The following is a 19,167-nucleotide window of genomic DNA, read 5'->3' as shown; positions in this document are numbered from 1 at the left end:
AACAAGAAGAAGCTTCTAAATACCCTAATTCTTGGAGGAATGAAAAACACACCCCCAGTAGGACAGTGAGTAAAAGTCCCTGCTGAAATTGATCAAAATTATTTTGAAGCAAATTATTTTGAATCTGAAACTAGCGAAGTTGATTGCTTAGCGTTTTATTTTGTTCTTAATAAAATAAAAGTTAATTTTCCGAAGTTAAATTACAGGTCTATTTAAAGAAGATTGTCTTACCGTGCTTGAATAGTAAAATAGCTTTAAGACACGCATACTCTGTAACGTCGACTTCCAGGATCTTAAAGCGCGTAATGATGTCTATAAAATATTGGAGCTCTAGTCTTATGGATTCTTTCGTTTTGTCCATAGAATAAGAAGGATAAGATTCCGGTTTGAAAAGTCCACAACCAGATGGTTCAGACCATTGTGCAGCAAAAAGGAGAAACAGCTCGTGCCAACAACTTTCTAGCAGCGATGTCTAAAAACAATTTAGAAAGATTAGGAGTCCAAAGGTACTAAATAAGATTAAATGAGAGTAAAACCTGTGCTACTAAGATTTGGCTCAAATACAACCAAGGTCGTATCCAAGGGAAGGATCAGTTTGGAACCCCCTGAAATTTTCGTCCGACTCGTAAAAAGTTAACACAAAAGCATATAAACAAATTTTTTCTTCGCTTTTTTTTAAGCTTTTGTGTAAAGCAAAAATCCTAGACACGTCCCTAAATGCAACCCTTTCTTTTTTTGCGTTATAATCACCTTGTTTATAAATGTCTTCCACCTTTTTTCTTTTTCTTACTATTTAACAGTGTCATTTGTTTAACTGAATTAATTTCTAAGGCTCTCCTCTTTTTCATCCTTTCTCCCTCTTTCTTCGTCTCTTTCTCCTTTGTCTATTCTTCTTTCAGCCTCTCTCTCTCTCTCTCTCTCTCTCTCTCTCTCTCTCTCTCTCTCTCTCTCTCTCTCTCTCTCTCTCTCTCTCTCTCTCTCTCTTCTTGCGTGTTTTAGCTGTTAAGACTCCCGTTTTGGGAGTCTGTTTCTTCCGAGTTTATGTATATGTGTGTTTTGTCCAAGTGACCTTTGGAAGAATACAAGTAAGCTATTTTCTACAGTCTTGAGTAATTTTTCTTCCAGGAACCCAGGCAGGGTAAGAAAAGAGTTCGCAAGAAATACCGTCACTAGTGTATCGACAGGTGGGCCCGTTTGCCTTCCAAGGAGATAGCTAGAAATATTAGTCGTGACAAAGGTTGGGTCCGTTACCATACCCTGGAGCAGGGTATACCATAAAAGGGTATTAACATACTCTATATTTACTTTACAGTAGTGATAACTGCGAGGCATTCCATTACAATATTTTGCGCCAGCGAGGCTTTCCCCTCCAGTAAGTGGTGAAGGACCATTCACCATTTCAATATCTGGTAGCAGCCGTGGTTACCATTACAGTATCTGGTACCCTTTGCCCTTACAGAGCATAGAGTATTCAAGGAAGCTTAAGTAAAAAATTCGGATGAAATACAAAAACCAGCATAATCAAATCGTTTGAATTTTAAAATTCAAACGATTTGATCGGTGACTGTATAGGCTCAATAGTAACCGAAACTCTAAAAAAACGGAATTTTGATAGCAATAGATACATCAAAAGAATGGGATTTTTAATGCTAATTTTAAAGATAACTTTCATCACGTTTAGTCCTACCCATCAAAAGTTACGTGCCTGAGAAAATTTGCCTTATTTGAGCAAAAAGGGTCAAACACCCCTTAAAAGTGAGAGAATCTTAATTAAAATCACACCAGTAGATTCAGCGTATCAAAAAACACTACTGTACAGGTTTCAAGCTCCTATTTGCACAAATGTGGAATTTTGTATTTTTGCCAGATGAAAGATGGGCCTTTGTATGTTGTTTTTTTTTCCCGGGGTGATAGTATCGACTCAGTGGTCCTGGAACTTCGTGATAGGGCTCATTCGAACGGAAATTAAAAGTTCTAGTGCCCTTTTTAAGTGACCAAAAAATTGGAGGGCAACTAGGCCTCCTCCCCCCGTCATTTTTTTCCGAAGTCCTCGGATCAAAATTTTGAGACAGCCATTTTGTTCAAATTAGTCGACGACTTAAGCCCCCACAGTCCTCGGGGGAAGAGATGCAAATTATGAACTTTGCCCATTATTTACATATATTGTTTGTTATTGGTAAGTATACAGACGTTTTCAGGTGGGATTTTTTTCTGGTGGTGGGGGAGGATTGGATTACGTGAGAGGATCTTTCCATGGAGGAATTTCTCATGGGGGAGGATAATATACGAAGGGGGCGCTGAATATCCCAGCCTTTTTTGAAAACGATCAGAAATTAAATTTTTAAAAAACAAGTTTTTTCAACTGAAAGTAAGGAGTAACGTGAAAACTTAAAAAAGACCAGAGATTACTACGTGTATGAAGGGGTTCGTCCCCTGTTCAATACCTTGCTGTTTACTCTATAGTGTTTTTAGTAATTTCAAAAGTGCTATTTATTCTAATTAAACGGCCATTGTAATGCAGGTGTCATTCATAAAGAACTGGAACAAAACTCAAACATCAGCGTAAAGAGTGCTCCTCCCTCTTATATTACGTATGTGAGGAAGTTTGCCCCCTCGTCAATTTCTCGCTCTTTACGCTAAAGTTCGAATTTGTCAAATAATGGCCGATATAAGCAATAATTTCTTTGTGTTATTTTCCAGCCAATCTTAGCATTAAACTTTACTTTAAGCAGCTTCATAACTATGATTTTTATGTGATGATAAAGCAAAGATATTGTATGTGATCGGCTTCTGGTTGTTATTCAATAAAAAAAATACAAGTTTTTTCTAATTGAAAGTAAGGGAAAACATTGAAACTTAAAACGAACATTATTAAACTTAAAACAAACGAACAATTATTACGTAACCTTTTAAAGATCTTTATTTCAGTCATTTGAGAATTGCTCAACTTGTGACTCTCATTTTCATGAAAATAATTTCGACCTCTTTGGCCGTTTTGTTACTATGCCTTACAAAATTAGTTCCAAAAATAACACTAATTTAAGTTACGTGGGAAAATCTTTCCATGGAGAAATTTCTCATGGGGGAAGGAGATTTTCCATAGAGGAGGAGCTGGATTTCCTGATGTTATTTAAAAAGCGATCAGCAATTAAATAGGTTATTATAAGGTTATTATTGGTTTAAAAAAGTAAAATTAATATGCAGATTTCGTTTTAATTAGCCATGTACGGTGAGCCAAATTCAAAATCTCTATTAATTCAATAACGTTCAGAAATTAGATAAAAAAAGAAGTTTTTTTATTGAAAGTAAGAAGCGACATTAAAACTTAAAACAAAGTTTTACTCTATGTCGTAAGGCCTCGCTCTTGTCCTCAACGCCCTGCTCTTTACGCTAAAGTTTGACTCTTTCTAATAACTCGTTTTAAAACAATAAAAAAGCTGCAGCGCAAGGAGCGGGGCGTTGAGGAGGGGACAACTCCTTTCATATGTGGAATAATTTCTGTTCGTTTTAAGTTTTAATGTAGCTCCTGACTTTCAGTTAAAAAAAAAACTTTTTTTTTTATCTAATTCATACATTAAGGCAGATTTATACATTAAGGCCCAAAAGTCTAGCGTTTAAAGAACAATCCTATTATAAACTTCGCTAGCAAGCCGACGATTGAAGGAGGGGTCGAAAAGGGCAAGCAAATGCTTATGCAGCAATTGTTGAAAATTATGACAAGAATGGTAAAAAACATGAAAAATAAAGGGAGGGGTCGAAGGTTTATGACGATTTAGTGTTATATGAACTTTGTTTTCTTGCGTCATTTGGTATTAACACTTAATGAATCTCATTTAGTATTTAGGAAAAATATGTGACTTCTATTTTCCACAACAAGATAACTTAGTGTTGAGAAAATATTTCATTTCAATTACGATTGTAAGTGACTTCTTGCACGAATTTTACTAAATCCTACTTCAAGATAACGGCCTTAACTACAACTAAAACTGATTTAATTTGGATTCGCCTTTAAATATCCTTTTTAAAATCTTTACTAAAAACTGTTAAAGTTATATAGTATTTCATACCTCCCAGATTGTTCTTGACAGCTAATGTTTTAATAAGTATGTAGTAACAATTTCTAAATTGATTTTTTTTTTCTATGACGTAAATAGTATTTCAATTTATACTTTAACCGTTTTTTTTATTGGTTTTGACAGAAAGTATTTGAGTGAATTAATAAAAAAAAATCTAAACTAATCATTGAGCATAAAATTTTTAATTTTAGAGTCGAACCAAAGATTATATCGCTCTTTTAACAGCTAAGTCAGTATATGTGAAACATCTGAAGTACGAATACTTAAATACCTGATCAGTTGGTGGCAACCCTGCGAAAGACGGTAAATTCTTGGCCCATCTTAGCGCCAAAAAAAGTATTCGTCCAGCAAGCTCATGAACGTTTTCACCACTTCCTGATGGTAAAACTGGGAAGACTAAATTGTTGGCTTGGAATGGCAGGAATTGTACAGGAACAGGCTTTTCATTTATTTGAGGATCCTCTGGTGAATGTTTAAAATCACCTAATAATTGGAATTTTCTAATTTATATAAGCTAGGAAAATAGAGAAGATGAACTTATTTTACTGAAAACGGGAAGTGCGACTAAAATTTTGGATGGTATTAAATAAGCGCTGTTTAACCCCAATTTTTCAAACATTAATCTGATTTTTTTCATTACCCTGAAGATTTGGGGCTCAGTATTTACACCAGTTCACAGTTCAGACCGATTTTACAGTAGAACTGACCCAAACTTATTCTAAACATTGTTTATATAAATGAGTGAACATTCTTAAGCCGAAACAATTGAGCTTAAAAAACTTCTTCCAGTGGAGAGGCATGAAACTCGAAAAAAAATGTTTTTCTTTGTCAATCGATTCTTTTTTTTCAGGTATTATCCCATTTTGCACGAATATTGCTTTGTTAAAAAATCTTTTAAAATTCAAGAATTTATAAGGTATCAATATAATGAATAAAGAAAACTTTATTTTTAACATAATTATTTTGCGTGACAACCACAGAAAAGGGAATCCTGCAGATAATCCGAAATAGGACGAAATAGCGAAAAATCAGCAAAAACAAAGTTTCAATACGTTTTTATTTACCCTCAATCATATAATTTTTATTATCAGATCATTATGATTCTGACTATAGTTCCCTTTTTAAAGTTTTGTTACTAGGTTATAGTAGGCTATTTAAACTTGAAACGGGCAGAATTTATCCTCTGCACGAGAGGTCTTCTCCTCTCCTTTTAACCACTCTCAACGCTAATTTCTTACGAATTCTTTGTTAAAAGCATTTTTGAATATAAAATATGCAACCAGTTAGTAATTGCAAGTGTTTTACTTTATCACTTACCGGCTTTCTTCCAAACATTTGATCTATACATTTTTTGTTAGTACAAATACACATTTCGTCTCTTGAAGCATTGTGAAAAACACTTTTATTCCATTCCTATTGCTCTTCTGTAATAGCTCTATGTGCAGTAGCTCAAAGATGCTATCAGCAAGTAATGTCACGTGAAATATGACAGTTTAAAATGATATTGGGAATGTCACGTGAAATATGACATATAAAAGACATTCAGGGCATAAAAAGAGAAGAAAACTGAGAAATACGTTGTCTTTTCTGTTATATTTTAATTAAAAATTGTAGAATCGTTAATATATCTATTTAACTAAACACTTGAACGTTTAGGAACCAATAAAAGGTTGAATATTTGTCTTGTCAGAAGTTGACGAAAGCTGGAAGGAGGTGCCTTACAAGAAGGATTTGAGAAGGGGGGTTGCATAAAATAATCAATTGGTTAAAGATCTATATTAAAAAGCTGTAGGAGATAGCAAAGATGATTGAAGCCAAGGTTTTCTATTAGCATATTTGAAAAGCACAGAGTTCCCGAATATGGCAGGTTACGCAGCGTAAATTTGAAAGAGAACTGAGAAACTGACAAATATGTTTTGAATTTTTGTAGTTGCAACCAATAAACAGTTTGTGTCCAGAGAAGGTTTTTTACATCTAACTTACCATTTGAAGAAGGTGAAGGAACCTTAGGAATATTGGTTGGAGGTTTTGAAAATGGCTGCGGCTGAAAACGAGCAATTGGTGAAAGATCCACAATTGATGCTGGAGGAGGCAACAAGTACGGCTGAAACTGAGGTTTACTATGCATATTCATAAACAGAGACATGGGTGAACTAAAAGTGAAAACAGTATATATATATATATATATATATATATATATATATATATATATATATATATATATATATATATATATATATGTATATATATATATATATATATATATATATATATATATATATATATATATATATATATAGTACACTGATAGAATAAGAATATAAATAAAGACATTTATGAAGACAGAAAATAGATGGTTTTAAGCGTGAAGACACAGAATGGAAACTTAAAATAGAAAAATGTATCAATTAGAACACAACTCTGGCATTTTTAAAAAAGGAAAATGTTACACTTCTTTTGTCTGAGCTAAATTTCATGAATATTGTCAAATCACTCTCATGGGATTCCTCAGCCTTTTTTCGTTGAATAAACTTTCAAATGAATTATATGCCTTTCGAAAACCATTGAACAATTTACCCTATCTACTTGCATATATTTTTTTTCTTATTTCATATGGTACATGTTATACCACTATTTATTGCGGAGTCCTGTATACCTTTTTCAAAACTTTAGGAACTTGTGGGTGAGAAGGAGGACATAGAAAAGAATAACGATTCTTCTTTTGTTTTTAATTAGACAACTAAAATAGGTACAGAATCATTATGTGGTAATATGTACTGCAGCAATAAATTTACTGAAACGAGGATTTTCTACAAGCTGAAGTCCCATTTTTCCTACTTTCACAGGAATGTTCAAAAACAGTTTTATTTTTCACTCTAATATTTGCATACAATTTGATATCAAGCAAATTAATAAAAACTTTTGTAATTTCAAGTATCTGTTAATGTTAATTAGCAGATGATTTTTCTGTTAATCTGTTAATGTTGATTGCTTTAAGCAGGCAAATAGACATTGTGCAACTTTTCCCTTTAAAAAAAAGTCTCATCACGCAATTTAGTCGTGATACTAAGACCCAGACTAGAATTGATTATTCCATATATACAAAAATATTTGAAAAAATAAAATACTTTATCTGCGAACAACATTGGTCTTGCAATGTACAGAAGCTGTAAATACTATATCTACAACATATACTGCTTATTTGAATACAATAAATCGAAAGAGACAACCAATAATTTACACCAAAGGTTCACCTACCAGTATTTTTTTTCTGGAATAAAAAAAAAAACGTACTAGAAACTAGGTAATCCCGGGGAGTCACTACAATAATTTTAAACTTAAAGGATGATTCCGAACGTTCTTGGGCTACGCGCTATTATATCAATGGTTATTTTCTCTTAAACACACTAATGCTCTATATTTTGAAAAATAAACATCTTGTTTTTATAGGAAGGGCACATGCCAAGAGTACCAGCTTATTTAATGATATAATTCCATCTTTTTTTTGAGACAAACATAAACACAAAGACACGCAAACCCTCATTACATAATAATTACAACTCCTTTTTTTTTATTCACACATGTTACGTGCAAGGGTCCCCACGGGCAGAATTCCTTCTACGAAAAGTTTTTTGGCACCATTTCAGGAAATGAAATATGCCACATCGGTTGAGTAGGTAACCTTTACTTGAATGGAAGTTTGTGATCTCAGTCAGCGACAGGGGATAAACGTCTTAGAAAAAACTCAATTAACCAGAATGAAAGATGGGCGAGAATCTGTCGCTGAAAGGAATTAATTGCAACAAATATTGAGGCAAAAACCTTAGAGAAAAGGAAGGTGAGACAGCCATAATTGAACTAATAAAGTTTTATTGGTGATTTTCAAGACCAGATCACATGATGCATTTTGTTTTAACTTCTACAATATATTTTCTAACGTGTAATATATTTTAAAAATTACCCTAATATTAAAATTACCCTAAGTCACCAGTTCTTCTGGGTTGGGAGGCAATATTTTCTGAAACTTGGAGAAACTAGTGTACCTAAGCCTGTATCGATTTGAAGAAAGGTTGCCTAGTATGGAATAACCTATCAAGCTCTTTGCAACGATTGGCGAAGTGGAAACACCGTTCTGTTTTTTCAGCGTCCTAGAAAGAATTATTAGCTAACAGTTTTACTAATAACTGTCCTTCCAGAGAATTTGAACCAGAATATTTAAAAACTAGTTACGCGGGAAAATAGGAAGACTTGTTTCTATGATATAAACTTTGGCAGAGAGTCCATGACTGCTATTATTTCTTTAGTTAGCAAAGCCTTCTTTTAGTTTCCTAAAAATATCTGCTGGGATGGAAAGGCTACTGGATTTTTTTTTTCAAGGTGGTATTTGGTTTACTTTCCAGTCAAATAAATATATTCCTGAGAGTTGTTAGTAAACAGTTTTTTTTAGCTAGCACCTTTATTTATCCGAGCTACCATAAAACTGTTAACAAGTATCAATATTTCAAAATAGAAAAGTGAAAAAAAACCTTCCATGCCAAATTGAATTAAGAGTGTCCTTACTATGGGTAACATCTGCTCTGCATGGGAAAAATGCCAAACATAAAAATAACTATGTTTTAGTAGAAATACACCGAAAGGTGTCATAAGAAAAACGGTTACATTCCTTAAATAATAGCTAGGTATGCCAACCCTGCCTAAAGAGAAGGAGAAGGCATTATCTACCAATCTTGGTATTCAAAAATACAAATAAAGAGTAGATTTTCAAATTTGACAGTTGTGGATTGTTTCTCTGGTAAAAAAAAAATCCCATTTTTGGGCCATACCCTTCCGTGAAAATAAATCTAATGCCTCAACCCTTTCTCGAAAATTCAGTGCATATAGTTTTATATAAGATGTAAGATCACGTACAAGATCGTGTTTTAAGTAATTTAATAGTGTATATATTTACCCAAACACACCAACTGCCGCAGCTGCTTCTCTAAGAAACCTCTCACGGTCCATTTCTGCAAATATTTCAGGTCGGAATGTGGCACTATTCCTGGGTTGACGCTCATTCTGGACAGCTGCAAAAAAGAAAAAGACAAATTTGCAACAAAAATATGTCTGGAAAACACTTTTTTATGAAATCTATGAGCTTATTTTTTTTGTTTATTTTTTCTAGAATCATTACTGTAGTTAGTCATAACCATCGAAAAGTCAATGTAGTCGTGGTCGTTATTGTGGCTTTCTTTATTTATGATGGTCTACATATTCATCCAGTTTAAAATCCAGTCCTAATAGTACCACCTTAAAAGTAGCTATTTAGGCTGTAAGTTATTATGAAGCCATCAGGAATCACCTTAATATGCGTTGTGAGTTTTTAAGCCTGATCAAATCGAATATTAAGCAAAAAATTTTGTCTCGGTTGCTTAGCTTTTCTACTATGCCTTAATTCATTAGATTGAAAGTCAAACCTGAAATAACATGGATCAAAATTCTTTTTTTCTGAACTCCATAGGATTAAAGTTTAAAATTCTTCAACCGGTTTCCATCCTTTTAAATTCCATCCAGATATTACTGTGAAAAAAGCGATGAATTCAATTCCTAGAAATTTGGCAAGGACTGATTAATCCAGAAAGGGCATTCCAGAAATAGTAATAGCTTCTCAATGAAGTTAATGCTTCATTTAGAGTAGAAAATTGCTATTTCAAGCATTACAAAATGAGAATGATGATATTATTTTACACCAATGAAAAAACACTTACTGAAAACAAAAGCATTCAGCTTTTCGGCATTGGACAACGAGATATTCAAGTTATTTAGAAGGTGTACAAAAAATCTTGCTAATAATATTTAGTCCCTTCAGAGTCCAACTGGTTTTAAGCTGGTTTTAAGGTAAACCAGGATAAGAAACCATATCCTGGTTTTAAGGTGGTTTTACAACTTCGCAACCCTTGGTTGTTCTATGCAAGCCTTTGCCATACAGACCATATTTTGCCTTTTACAGCAATCTTGTCACTCTTGGACAAAACAGTTGACATATTGATGCATCAATCCTCAGTCCGATGTTTTATCATATCAGATGAAATACTATCATTTGAGAAACCTTAGAAAAAATAACTACTCAATTTAAAAGTTCATTCTGGCATGAAGTCTGCGTTCATTTTATTCAGTTGTGTTTTCACCATCACTTCAGAGAATGTTTCTTCTGTTTCATTTTGTGTACTTTAATGATTTTCATTTAAATTTCAAATTTTTCTGAGGCCTTTTTTACTTGTTGTTCTTATATTTTGGACTGAGGATGGCTAGGTAAAAATCTCGACTGAAGCATTTACATATTCTTGGCTTTTTCCTGACTATTAAATCACCTCGTTTTTCGGATTTTATTGTTTTTTCATTTTTAAATTATTCTCTATGATTATTAAAAAAGAACTGAAGTTTCAACATATGAAATTCAAAGGGATCTAAAAAGGGGGAAGTAGGTAGGTAATTTCAACGCAATGAAAAACCAATAGCGTGTTATAGATGGCAGGATAATAGCTTTCTGCGAGGAGACCAGTGGGAACATCAATTTCTAAAAATCGTAATGCTAGGAAAATAGGAATCAATAGCATGCATAGAAGAAAATATGTGGCATTACTATTGAAAAAAATTATCTAATATAAAAATTAAAGTAAAGAGATAGAAATTGAGATTAAAATTAAAATTAAAGTTGAAATAGAAATTAAATATCTATTTTTTCTTGAAAGTATTGGTAGCTAGTCTACCTTAAATACAGTTAGATACGATAATATTATCAATTTAATTACGAGAACAGGACACCAAAATAGCAAGCTCCTACCATGAATTTATTGGCCATTTGATCCCGAAATTAGCAAGCAGTCATCTTGAGTTTAGATGCAAAGGAGTACAGACTCGGGCACCGAAGTCCAATTTTAGTGAAAGCCAGATCTTTTGAAGCAAAGTGAAAATAATTCTGGGTAGCACACTCATCAGTATTTACAAGGCATTCATTTCATGCATGTTTAGGAGATGCAGAAGTAAGTGGGACCTTAGAATCTCAGTGCTTTCACATGTATGGCTAGGTAAGGATGAGATTATGGCTAGGTAATGGCTAGGTAAGGCTAGGTATGAGATCTAGAGGCTAGTGGGACCTAAGAATCTCAGTGATTTCATATGTACACATTACTTTCTTCGGATGAAGGGGGTATCCTTGATTTTATTCGGGACTATTTTTTTTCAAGAAGATTTCTATATGTCCAGTTTTAAAGGAAATGAGATCCTCCACACTTTCTCCAGCCTGCCTATAAAGCGTCAGGCCTGTAAAATAGTGCAAGGATACCACTGTCCCTCTTCGCAAAAAGTATCAAAAGGGAAATGTGAAAATTACCGTTCAATTAAATCACAAGTCACCAATCGCGTGCTTTAACAAGATTCTTTCTTTAACCCATACAGGAAATTATTGATTTTACCATTGAAGGATATCAGGCCAACTTTTTCACTGGTGGATCTGTAATCGATTATAAGTTCATCATTTGATAACTTATGAAACTATACATTGAATTCAACCAAGGACCTTACCCGCTATTCTTCACTTTCTGATAGGCATTATTCGCGATATGATGTAAAGGATTCTGGCATATTCTCTTTCATTATGGAATCCGTAATGATATAGTCCATAATATCAAAGGTCTGTGTGAGCAGTTTGACCAGTCCATCATTCGGCAAATGGCAAGAAAATAGTAGGGGTGCTGATAGACATTCTTCCTTACACAGATAATATTGACGACCCGGTAACTCTCTATAGTACGTGGAGGCACAAGGTGGTGACCTTTGCGAATCCACCAAGCCGTGTAGGACGGATATCGGAACCAGAAACTGAAATCATGGTGGCTACGGGGCATGAGCTGGATACTGCCCCCCTCTTTATCATCACAGGCAGGCAAAAAGTAGAAACGGTAGATTACTTCTTAAACTTGTGTAATCTCCTGTCGTCTGATAATTGACATAGCTGTGATGTAAGATGATAGCTTGCACTTGCTGGCTTTTACTTCCGAGGACTATTCAACCTCTATAAAACAACAACCTATTCAACAAAATCATACTCACCTATTCCACAGCCTCGTAATCCTACATTCATGCATGGACGCAAAGTATGGACATTAAAAATCTAAGATGAAAGACAGCTTCAGCATATGAGATGAGAAGGATCCGTAGCATTGGAAGGATCAAAAACACTGACAGCAATATAGATTTTGAAGTAAGCTGAAGGATCCAGTCCAATAAAAGTTTGTTAATAGAATTGAGAAGTAATAACTGAGCTAGTTTGATAACCTCAAACTATCGAGTTCAAACTGAATCGAGTTCAGCAGTCTCCTGAAGGCAACCGTCAAAGATATCTCCATGGCCTTGGTCCATGAGGCAGGCGACGAAAGTGACTGATAACTATGTCTTCTGTACCTCACAAGACAGAGCAATATACTGAGCCTCTCTGCATGAGCTGGCAGTATTTGTCACCCGGAAAGTCCCACGATGATGGTCAGAACATAAATAGGCGACTATTATTTCTGAACTTACTTCTAATCAACAGTTGGCTCATAGTACACACAAAAAAAATTATAAGATCTTGCAAAATTAGCCAAATTTTGGATATAGCCCGGGGCTATTTCTACGCATAAAGGGGAGGGGATCGGGCTACACCTAAACCAGTAACAACTCTGAAAATTAAATAATATAGATTTTACAAATGTTAAAAAACAAATGTTTTGTTATTGTTGTATTTGGTTAAGAAATGAGGATGAACTCCTTTGTTTTTAAGAGAAACAAGCGGTAATGAATAATAATGAAACGCTTTTTTTAACATTTGTTTTCATTTGAGAATGCCATATAGGGAAAGGGCTCCTTTGGACACGTTTGGACGTACCAAGTCATGACTCTTGATTACTGTCTTGTTCATTGTTCAGTAGGTCACCCTTAAAATGTCAAAATGTTAAAAATATTTTATTCATACATACCCTGTTATGTATGAATAAAAAAAAGAGGAATTTTTTCACCTGAAAGCTAAAAGTGACTTTAAAATTGAAACCAAATAATTTATCCTAGATATGGGACGTGCTTACATCTCCTCTACCTCCTACTCCTTAACTAAGGTGTAACTTGGACTTTACCGGAAACATTTTAGAGTACATAAAATATAGCGAGTTGGAGATAATAAATGTTTTATTGGTTCAAATTTTCAACTTGACATGCCTGAGGACGAGGTGGGACAAGTCCGTCAAAATTGTCATTTATAATTCCACATCGCTTAGCTAGAATTTTCAGTGTTTAACCAACTGTTTGAATAAAAAAGACAATACAAATAGATAATTTCATTTTAGCATACTCTCTCTATCAAACAGTTCGTGGTAACGAAGTGTAGTAAGGAGCGACCCGGCTCAATAGTAACCAAAACTCTAAAAAATGGAATTTTGATACCAATAGCTACATCAAAAGAATCGCATTTTAATGCTGGTTTTAAATATATAAGTTTCATCAAGTTTAGTCTTACCCATCAAAAGTTACGAGCCTAAGAAAATTTGCGTTATTTTAGAAAATAGGGGGAAACACCCCCTAAAAGTCATAGAATCTTAACGAAAATCACACCATCAGATTCAGCGTATCAGAGAACCCTACTGTAGAAGTTTCGAGCTCCTATCTACAAAAATGTGGAATTTTGCATTTTTTGCCAGAAGGCAGATCACGGATGCGTGTTTATTTGTTTGTTTTTTTTTGTTTTTTTTTTCCCCCAGGGGTGATCGTATCGACCCAGTTTTCCTAGAATGTTTCAAGAGGGCTCATTCTAACGGAAATGAAAAGTTCTAGTGCCCTTATTAAGTGACCAAAAAAATTGCAGGGCACCTAGGCCCCCTCCCACGCTAATTATTTTCCCAAAGTCAACGGATCAAAATTCTGAGATAGCCATTTTATTCAGCGTAGTCGAAAAACTTTATAACTATGTCTTTGGGGACGACTTACTCCCCCACAGTCCCCATGGGAGGGGCAACAAGTTACAAACTTTGACCTGTGCTTACATATAGTAATGGTTATTGGGAAGTATACAGGCGTTTTCAGGAGGATTTTTTTTGGTTGGGGGAGGGGTTGAGAAGAGGGGGATACGCTGGGGGAACTTTCCATCGAGGATTTTGTCATGGGAGAAGAACATTTCCATGAAGGGAGAGCAGGATTTACTAGTATTATTTAAAAAAAAAAAAACAATTAAAAAATAAATGTGAAAAAACTTTTTCAGCTGGAAGTAAGGAACAGCAATAAAACTTAAAACAAACAGAAATTATTACACACATGAGGGGCTCACCTCCTTCTAATACCTCGCTCTTTACGCTAAAGTATTTTTAGTAATTTCAACTATTTATTCTACGGCTTTTGTGATTCAGGGGTCATTTTTAATGAATTGGGATAAAATTTAAGCTTTAGTGTAAAGAGCGACGTACTGACGATGGGGCGAATCCCCTCATATATGTAATAAAAACATGAGAATACAAAAGTTCTTTACGTAAGCTAATTTATAAGTTACGTAAATCTTTTACCAATAAAAAGATTCGTAAAAAATTAAAAGTTCTAGTTGCCTTTTTAATTAACCAAAAAATCGTAGGGCAACTAGGCTTCGTCCCCCGCTCTTTTTTTCTCAAAATCATTCGATCAAAATTATGAGAAAGACATTTAGCCAAAAAAAAAAAATATGCAAATTTCGTTTTGATTATTCCTCTGCGGAGAGCCAAAATCAAAACATGCATTTATTCAAAAACGTTCAGAAATTAAATAAAAAAAAGAAGTTTTTTTAACTGAAAGTAAGGAGCGACATTAAAACTTAAAACGCACAGAAATTACTTCGTATATGAAAGAGGCTGCTTCCTCATCAACACCCCACTCTTTACGCTAAAGTTTTTTACTGTTTTAAAAAGAAGAATTGAGAGAAAGAGTCAAACTTTAGCGTAAAGAGCGGGGCGTTGATGAGGAAGCAGCCCCTCTCATATACGAAGTAATTTCTGTTCGTTTTAGGTTTTAATGTCGCTCCTTACTTTCCGTTAAAAAAACCTTGTTTTTTTTATTTAATAGTATTATGAAATTGGCTCGAAAAGATCACCCTTAAAAAGTACATTTCTAAAATGTTTCTTTGGGTGGGTCTGAAACGCCCAAAAATAGATTTCAGGTTGTCATTTATGATTTTTTCAACCTTTCATACGGTTTTTTCACTCTATTCTAAGAAAACAAATAAAAATGTATTTTTTGAGTTACTGCAAATTAATCTTTGACATGAAGTTGTGGTTTCGAAATTTGTGCATTACAAAAACAAAATTCTGAATCTTAATGAATAACTGAGGTGCCAAAATTGGTTTGTGATAAAAACTTCAGTAGCATTTATGATTTCCAGATTGCTATTTGCTCAATAGTAAAATTGGCATGTTTTTATGTTTTTTTATTTTGTTTATTTACTAGTAAAGTTAACAGACAAGCTTTTCCTGCTCCTTTGTATTGCATTGAGGAAAAAAATAAATATTTACTATTATTCTTAGGTGGCATCTTCTTGCAGAACATAACACTTTCTTCATCATAAAATACAACGGGTAACTTGAATTGACTTACCATCTTTGTTCATGCCCATAAGAAGACATTTTTTTAATCTACATGCTTGGCATTGGTTTCTGTGGGCTTTGTCTATTATGCAAGTACCAGTCCCGGCTTGACATCTAAAAATTCAAATGGTTTTCTAAATTGAAAAGGAAGAGATATTGACACGTTACATTCACTACCTATATATTATCATCTACAAACAGAAAATCTCGGATCAATATTTTTGTTATATCCATGTCTACTCTCTTTAAAGGAGTAACTGTGCATGCATGTATGTATGTAGACATAAATTTTTCCTGAAAACGGCTCATATATTTCTTTTTTTTTGAAAACTGGCACCTTGCATTATTCTGGCCTGACGAAACCATCTAGATAGGTCACGAGTTAAAAAAAAAAATCATTTAGAGCCTTAATTTTGGACGCACTACATGAATTACTTATAGTTTCTCACCGACGGTCGGCAAAAACCTCGCATCTATATTTTGCTAAGCGTTCAGGGGAGCAGAAAAACTATACGATAATAAATATAAACATTGAAAATATAAGATTTTTTGGACTAACACATTAGGGGCTCAGGTAGTGACACCACTAATCTTTATGCCAAAATATATACCTCAAAGTCTGAAATCATAGGCAGCGCTGTAGCGCTACATAAGTAAAGAACGATTTTTTTATTTTTTTTTGTAGACCAGGGCATATCGAAGGAGTTGTCATACAAACTTCGAAAAGGGTTAATTCAAGCGGAAATTGAAAGGAATACTACCCTTTTAATAGTCAAAAGTGATTGGAGGGTAACAAACCCCCGTCTCACGCCAATCATTTACCCAAACACAACCAATCGATTGAGATAGCCATTTTCTTCAGCGTAGTTTATAAGTCCTAAAATTATTTCTTTAAGGATGACACCCCCTCCTCCCCTACCACCATCAGGGCAAGGGTTTTTAGTTATTCCCTGTGGGTATAAAAGGATTTTTTAAAGAAAGAGTGGACGTACAAACTTTGGAGGGGGCTCATTGGGCTGGCAATTAAAAGTTCTACGTCCTTTTTTAATTTTCAAAGTGATTAGAGGGAAGATACCCCCCCCCCACACACACACCTCGTATTTCCCCGATATACATCTGATAGAAATTTTGAGATAAACCGTTTTACTCAAAATGTTCGAACTTCCTATAAAAGGCTCTTGGAATTGAAACAAACCACAAGAGCCTGGGAGCGACGGTTGTAAGCTATGCCCCTGGGGAATTTAAGGTTCTTATGGAAGGGATGGTTTTATAAGCCCAAGAGGAGCCTCATTTGGTTCAAAATTGGAAGTATTAGATCTTTCTAAAGAGTAAAAAGTGATGTAGGGCTACTAGCCCCCTCCCCAGACTATGTCCATTTTTCCTAAACGAATCTGATTGAAATCATTAGATAACTATTTTGTTCAAAATAGTTCAAATAACATAATACAATGCCTCTAGGGCTGACGCTACCACCTAGTGACCTGGGGGCATGGTTATAAGTCATGCGCTGGGGGCATATACGGTTCTTATGGAATAGGTGGTCATATAAGCTTCACATATGGCTCAATAGGTTCGAAATTGGAAGTTATAGTGCCCTTTTTAAGAGTCAAAAGTGATTTGAGAGCAACTAGCCCTCCCCCCACTCCCATCATTTTCTAAAGAACATGTAATCAAAATTTGGAGAGAGCCATTTTGTTTATCGTAGTTAAAAGGTCTGGAAATTATATCTTTGAGGAGACCAACCCCTCCCCAACAGCTCTCGGGGCAAGGGTTTTCAGTTATGCTCTGGGGGTATTTAAGGTTATGCTCTGGGGCTATTTAATAATTTTTTTAATTTAATAAAAAATATTTAATAATACAAAATGTTTATATTAATAATAATAAAAGCCATATTTAATTAAAAAAAACGTATACACCATAAAAATAAATCATGAAAGGCATACAGTAATAATAAAAAGTATAGCCTACATATCCATGGTAAAATTGCTTGAGTTTTTTTTAAGAATCATGATTGTATTCTAAACATTATCCATATCATGGTCGCTGAAAGACTATTGAGGTACACATAAATTAGTGAGGTACACATAATTTGAATTGTTTTAATTCCTCGTTAAAATATATACAAATAATTTTTTTTAATTACCAGTTTTTTCTTGCTCTTTACGTTATTTAATGTCAGCTCATACTAAGACTTTTCAAAAATATTTGATTATTGAAGCTAGTCTCATTTCTGGGTTTTCAGTTATGCTCTGGGGGTATTTAAGGTTTTTATAGAAAGGACGGTTGTATATACTTTGTAGGGGACTCATTGGATTGGTAATTAGAATTTCTAGTGCTCTTTTTAAGAGTAAAATTGATCAGAGGGCATCTACCCCCACCCCTCCTGCACGTTGTGTTTTCCAGAAATGCATCAAATAGAAAAGTTAAGACAGTCACTTTACTCAAAATACATCATATAATAATAGACCACAAATTGATCATATAAATAAATCGTATCCAAGGATCATATAACAAGGCTTTTGAGGTTGATTTGAAAAATGGGCTATCTAATAAAATTATATTTAACAAAAATAAAAACAAATCTATTTAATAATTTTTTTAATTTAATAAAAAATATTTAATAATACAAAATGTTTATATTAATAATAATAAGAGCCATATTTAATTAAAAAAAAAACGTATACACCATAAAAATATATCATGAAAGGCATACAATAATAATAAAAAGTATAGCCTACATATCCATGGTAAAATTACTTGAGTTTTTTTTAAGAATCATGATTGTATTCTAAACATTATCCATATCATGGTCGCTGAAAGGCTATAGAGGTACACATAAATTAGTCTTTGTTTTGTGCAGGCTAGTCATAGAATCTTCTGCTCTCAAGAGAACACCCCTTTTTTGGGGGGGAGGTTTTCTTTTGTGTTCAGTTTACTGCTAGCTAGTTTTCAGAATTCTGCATTAGAAAATATCACGAGTTTTATTGGTGCTATTTTTGTAGACCTATTTTGCGTAACCAGTTATCTTAACAATTTTTGTTTATTTTCGCTTATTTTAGTTTTGTTCAACTTCGTTTTTTATATCTGTAAGAAACACATTGTTCTTTTTAATTAATTCTTTGTTAAGATAAGAGCTATAACATCCAAGTTTGATGTCATGTATCTATTTCTAACTGTTTTTTTTTCTTCTTCTTTTTTCATCGTTTCTACTAAGCATACCAAATCATCACTTTAATTTTTTTTTTAAATAGACTATGAAATAATATGAAGAAATATAAAACCAAAATCCAATTGTTTTATTTTTTGGAACATGAAAAAAAAAAGTTCATATATTCTTATATTTCAATTGTGTAACAATGCCAAAATAAAGCAAATTAATTTCTACGTTTAATTACGACTTGTCAGGTAAAAGTGCTTTAAAACTTACCTGTAGATAAGCCGACGTCTTACACTCCTCTTAAAGAATCCGCTACAGCCATTAC

General features: G+C 33.8%; 1 protein-coding gene across 1 annotated transcript in view; it reads right to left on the bottom strand.

The window, feature by feature from the left end:
* Nucleotides 1–19,167, bottom strand: part of LOC136027006 (photoreceptor-specific nuclear receptor-like) — a 43,050-nt gene that overhangs the window by 7,090 nt on the left and 16,793 nt on the right. Inside the window, exons 2-7 of the mRNA XM_065703898.1 lie at nucleotides 19,113–19,167; nucleotides 15,696–15,799; nucleotides 9,025–9,139; nucleotides 6,060–6,229; nucleotides 4,348–4,559; nucleotides 232–472 (exon numbers count right to left, since the gene is read on the bottom strand). The exon at nucleotides 19,113–19,167 is cut by the window's right edge and continues 420 nt beyond it. Coding sequence (XP_065559970.1) covers nucleotides 232–472; nucleotides 4,348–4,559; nucleotides 6,060–6,229; nucleotides 9,025–9,139; nucleotides 15,696–15,799; nucleotides 19,113–19,167 — 897 coding nt within the window. The remainder of the gene's footprint in view (nucleotides 1–231; nucleotides 473–4,347; nucleotides 4,560–6,059; nucleotides 6,230–9,024; nucleotides 9,140–15,695; nucleotides 15,800–19,112) is intronic.

Source organism: Artemia franciscana, chromosome 5 (assembly GCF_032884065.1).
Source record: "Artemia franciscana chromosome 5, ASM3288406v1, whole genome shotgun sequence".
In the NCBI taxonomy this organism is placed as follows: Eukaryota; Metazoa; Arthropoda; class Branchiopoda; order Anostraca; family Artemiidae; genus Artemia; species Artemia franciscana.
Note: the sequence above shows the minus strand (reverse complement) of the source record. Positions and strands in the feature narration are given on the sequence as shown.